The 5,738-nt window shown below is 38.1% G+C and overlaps 1 protein-coding gene across 2 annotated transcripts in view; it reads right to left on the bottom strand.

Annotated features, from left to right (window-relative positions):
* scn2b (sodium channel, voltage-gated, type II, beta) overlaps positions 1-1,115 on the bottom strand; it is a 17,050-nt gene extending 15,935 nt beyond the window's left edge. The window contains exon 1 of one of the 2 annotated variants that reach the window (XR_004330517.1): positions 838-1,114. Coding sequence is in view for 1 of the 2 variants with exons in the window: in XM_032509814.1 (XP_032365705.1) it covers positions 838-913 (76 nt within the window). In the remaining variant the exon portion in view is untranslated. Of the gene's footprint in view, positions 1-837 lie in introns of both variants that reach the window. The other variant, XM_032509814.1, reaches the window with a different exon arrangement.
* Positions 1,116-5,738: the final 4,623 nt, after the last annotated feature.

Below are 5,738 nucleotides of genomic sequence, written 5' to 3'. Positions count from 1 at the left end.
TACCTCACCACAACATTGGATTGTATAAGACAGGATGATGAAGATTGCTTCTGGATATACATCTGCACTGCCTTTACGTTTAAGCCTATCTAATCCTCCTCACTTGGAGTAACGATGCTGTGGGTGTGATCAGGAGTGTGTGTTTTGATGTGGTAGACATCTTTTTATCTGTAAATTACAATGACCTGGTTTGGGTCAGATACCGTTCACATCTGCTCTCCAATGTGTTCACATAAGTCCATATACCTATTATTTAGATGACTCCATAACCAATTGTATTTATCTGCTGCTGAATACAAGGCCTAAAAATAAAAGCACATTGTTAGCACCTTATGATAGGCCTAAATCTGTCCATCCCCCACAACACTAAGTCACAGAGACCTACTTACTGTATACACTATGATACTATGTGCAGACTGAGACAATATTTATTAGTGGGATAGTGCATCATAATCCTTTTTAGCTGTGATGCACCAGGACACTCAATTAACTGTCATCAGAGGCTAAAAGGAGACGGAGGGGGAACACAAGTCATTATAGATTCTTGACTTGTGTTCCCCCTCCGTCTCCTTTTCATCAGTTTAGCTAAAAACCGTCGAGAATAGCCACAACAATGTGGTTTTCATTTATGGTTTTTATCAAACTGGGTAAATAATGGGATGGCAATTAACCGACATTATATCACAGTTACACATTCCATCCAGTAATCTATCTCCCTCTCTCTTTCTCTCTCTGCACACACAGTCAGATATGAGCAACAAGGCCTACAAATGGAACTGTCAATCAGCGTATCAATGTATCAGATCATCGATCGGTTCGCCTGTGTTTGTGTCTTACCGGAGAGCGAGAGCAGCAGCAGCGCCGCGCTCACCAGCTGAACGCCAGACCTCCTCTCCTGCGTGCGGGAAGACATTGTTTATCCTTATTATTTAAAAAATGACGCTTATATCTCTAGAAAAAAAAGAGCATCAAGTCTGCTCTTTGTGTGTGCGTTAAAATGCTAAAAACAGTAATTTTTTGTTTTGTTTAAGAGGCAGGACATGGCTGGCAGTGTCTGTAGCCTTACGACGGTCGATCTCATGGTTGTCGGTTGGTTGACGTTAGTGGAGGAGGGAGGGCGGAACAGGAAGCTCACTGAAACGAAATGGAGGATATCTGCCAACAGCAACACATAAGCTGAAAATGGAATAGAAAAAAAATCAAACGGACGCATACTGTATATGGGTGACAAAGTGAAACCTTGGCTAAATGAGTTGGAAAACCCAACAAATATAGGCCTATTGTAGTTTTTCTTACATGGCTCTGGTGGACAAACTATGTCATTTTGACTATGTTGTACAGTAACTTCCTTTTACTGTCAGCTGACATAAAATACAATTTTAGGCCAATACATTGCCTTGGCTGGTTTAACAGTCTGTCTATATGTGTCGTAGCCATCATAGTCACCACATGTCAACCAAACTGAACACTATGAGGTATTTTCGAGCAATGTTTTAGACAGCCTCTCCTCCAACATCATCAAAGCACCAAATGAGTGAATATATTTTGGATAAATGGTCTTCAAACCCATCAACCACAGCTGTTAAAAATGTTTATGGTGTTCCAACTAGCACACTTTACACCGATCTTCCTCTAATTTGTCACTCATGTGTACTGTACATGACAGCCACTACTATTTTAGGTGGAAGCAGCAGTTAGTGCATCAGCAGCTGGAAAATAATATGTATAGGGTGTATAGGGTCATAAGGATGAGGAGGCCCTTTTTAGAGGAACCAGGCTGCCGTGCAGACAAACAAAAAAATAAGCATAGACCATCCCGAGCTCCCTCCTATGATCAATTCCTTCATCCGTCCTTCCTGGGTTGGAGGCAGGATGAGAAGAGGATACTGGGAAATAAAATACAAGCAAACACTAACTGGTCGTCACATGTTTCACCTTACCGTCTGTGTTTTCCCTTGTACTTACTGGTAGCACAGACAGGGTACATTTAGTGAAAAGAGGGAAATAAAGAGAGGCTGGAGGAAGACAGGGTAGGCTATATACCATGCAATGTCATTTTTCAGAAAACAATGGGTGATGTCAGAGTAGAGGAGAGGGAAGAGGAGAATAACAGAAAATGAGGAGTGAGGAAGAGGCACTTATGCTAAGACAGGAAGAGAGGGGAAGTAAGGCAAGAGGGCCACTTAGAAGAGTGGTTTGAACAAAAAGCCATTAGGAGTAGAAAGGAGAAAGAGCAAGAATGTGGGCTGATTGCCAGTCTGGGGTTGGCATAACAGCACTGCTGACTAAAATGAGAAATAGCTTCAAATTCAATGTCATAGCACCAGAGGCTTTCCATATCAAGTAGCCGACATAGTCCACTTATTTTATCTATAGGCTCGGTCATACCGTGTAGCTCATCTGTCTTTGTCTTGAGTAAGCCCCCCTTGGAGGTTGACACTTCTACACTTTAGCTGGGGCTAATTCCTTTGCTTGTGTTGTCAGTTTGTTTCTTTACTTTTTAACCGACACTAACTCCAAAAGGCAACAACCTATTTTCTCTTTCAGCTTCTTAGTCGGCAATGGGGTCCCACACAAACACAACCTTTCCTTCCAAAGTTAGGAGAGTTTTGTGTTTAATCTGTACTCTTCTTCCTGTTTTAATGTGGGCCTGGCTCAGTTTGAAAAAAATGATGTCACATTTTTATTTGCACCAATCACAGTTTAGAGACATATCAATCAAAATTTGCTAATTTTATCAAAACAGTTATACAGCTTACCATACTGTTGCTGTCTGGCACAGTGGAGAAATGCCATTCCGTCATTGACTTCAGTGTTTAAATCATTTTGCATGGTATCTACAGTGTGCAACTCTATAAATCACAAACTTCACATTTGTGTTTTGATGTTGCTAAGTTTTGTGTAATGGTGCACAAAAATAGCAACAAGTTATCTACACTATAAACATAATCCTTAAACAAACTAAATAATACTTATGGCAATTGTAAAGGCTGCAGTTAATTTTCTTGCTTTGCATTGCATTGTATTGTATTGAAAAATTGTTTCTTTCATCCGGGTTGGAAACTGTCACTGTCCTTGGTGATGAACTTTACCACTCTGTGTGGTTGCCTAACTACTTAATATTTTTTTAATAACACTAAACACTTTTGTACTTTTACTACACATATGTATGCAGTAGTCTGTAATGATTGATTACACATTTGTTTATGAAGCTACACAATCTAATCAGTAAATTCTTTTTGAATTCAAACAAACATTGGTAGAGTAAAGCAAATCAAAAGAATACCATAATAACTATTCTCTTTTTCTCTGTCTCTCTGTCCTGTTTTTTTGCACAGAGAAGACACATTGTTATAAAGAATGTTCTTGTGTTGCTAGGCAGCAGCAGCAGGGATATTGTACAAGAGTAAATCACTGCTGTACTGACTGTTACTTTTTAATGCAGAAGGTCAGCGGTAAGAGGTCTGTTAATGTAATAGTTTAAAAGATCTCACATAGGTGTAGGGTTAAAGGTTCTCTAGCTGTAAAAAAATAAATGCACCATGGTATGTTTAAATAAGAACCCTGCAAATTGAATGTTTTGTTGTGCTAACTGCTTTTATTGTCATATTAATAGATTGTTTTCTCTATTTTGGATCCACAGATTGTTTTCCAGCACCAGACTTATCTGATTGTGTTTTTTATAGAAGATTTGTTTTCTTAGGATATGTGGTAAAAAAAGATATGATGTTGGTTAACTGACTCGTTATGGTGATTATGTCTGACAGTCAGCTCATTAACCTGGCTTATAGTTGTCTTATGATAACCTCTGAAACACTTCTCTGATGATGACATCACAGAACTTTAGTTGAGGTTAGGTTAAAAATCATGCACCTAAAGGGGCACCTTAGCAATTAACACACACTTAACTATGCCAATGTGCCAAAAATAGATGTCATCAATTCATTCAAGCCAGTCAACCACTGCTTGGGCAGGTCCACTGATTAGCAAATTAACCAGAGATTCTTTCGCTTTGTGAAAGACTGCACACTCAAGCCAATCCATCATTACTAAGTTATAGCAAGCCAAAATATTTTGCAGCCATTTATTTAACATTGACATCATACACTAATTGCCAGTATCTCGTCATGTTCTTTTGAAATAACCCAACTTGTTCTGCAAAATCAAGCCTCTTAAAACTTAACCGAGTTTATCACAGGTACAGTACTTTTTGCAGAAACTTAAATTCAGAAATGTTAGACTTCACAAGATCACAGAGAAGCACCCGTATTTGCCATTAGTTTTGATCTCAGTAAGGCTAGACTGTCTGGTTTGGGCAGGATGAGCAGGCTCAGTTTGGCCTTGAAGCACCAACATTGGACGGCTTTCTTCAATCAAACCCCATTGGCACCGGCTTTGGGATGCAGTAAGTACTGTAAATGATGTGAGCCATGATAAACTGTATAGTAGTTGAACTCAGAGCCCACATCTCTGCAAAGGCATCTACAAGACAAAAACATTTATGACAGAAAACAAAGAGTGTAATCATTTTGTTGTACCAATCATTTGCTGAAATTGTACATTGTTATTGTTTGCTTTTCACCCATGTCTTTTCAAATGATTGTGGAGTGATCAATCCCTCAGTGCTGACAAGCTATCACATGCCATAGTGTTTAATTATACTTGTTATGTCAATATAGTAATTTTACAAACAAGGACAAAGACATGATTTAATACAAATTGTCTATAGAAGTCAATTTGAGATTATCCACATTATTTGTGAAGGGTTTCCTGTTCAATTACACCTCAAATCTAGGGGTTAGGGATTGGTCACTCACAGATATTGGGCTTTCAATGCTGAAAGAACAGGAGCTGCCAGCCTGAGGAGCTGAGAAAAAGGTTGAGAAAGAAGAAAGAAGCGCAACACTGACGAATGAGTAAAGAAAGTAGGAACAGTGTTTTAGTGTAGCGCTCTAAATTTCTTGATACATCTTAAAAAAAGATTTTTACCAGCATAAATTTCTCTAAATTTCTCAGAGGACTGACATGGAGATTAAAACACACTTAATCTTAAGTAAGAGCAAATTAGACATAATTCTTTGATTATGTTGTATGTAAAATGAGACAACAACAACACACACAAAACATGTATAACATACAAAACATAGTATATAACATATATAAAAGCACACCTGTAAATGTACTTCTCTGTGGATCCAGAAGAGGGTGCTGTGACTCCATGATTCACACAGAAATGCTTTGGAATAATACTGTCATCATTTAAACATTATGAATGTGACTTCTTTCTAAACAAATCTACTCAACAAGGTTTCTTGAGCTTATAAAGCACCAGTATCAGCATTAAAGTCAAAGATAAAAAGGGGGGAGGGGGATGTGTCATATTAGAGTTAGCTTAAATACATTTTATTGTAGTGGCAACTAGATGCATACATTAGGCTGCTTTGGCAGACAGTATGTTGTATTTTCAATTTTAATGCACATGTTCATGCTATTCTTCAGTGGGGAAGGAGAAAATGAGAACGTTCCCCTCAACTTGCTATTGATGGTCTCTGCAAACATTTTTAATATCCATTCATTTTTCCGTTTGTTTTTAATTAAAAAAAGTATTCTAGAATAAAGCATGGACAGCTGGACATCTTTCAATATTCATAATTATCTTTCTGCAATCTTCATCAAAAAATACCCTGAATATAGACATAAAAAGCCCAGGGGTGACAACAGAGCTGAAGGTATGATAT

The sequence above is a fragment of the Etheostoma spectabile genome, chromosome 3, assembly GCF_008692095.1.
Source record: "Etheostoma spectabile isolate EspeVRDwgs_2016 chromosome 3, UIUC_Espe_1.0, whole genome shotgun sequence".
Lineage (NCBI taxonomy): Eukaryota > Metazoa > Chordata > Actinopteri > Perciformes > Percidae > Etheostoma > Etheostoma spectabile.
The sequence above is the reverse complement of the archived record's forward strand: the minus strand, read 5'-3'. Positions and strand labels throughout refer to the sequence as shown.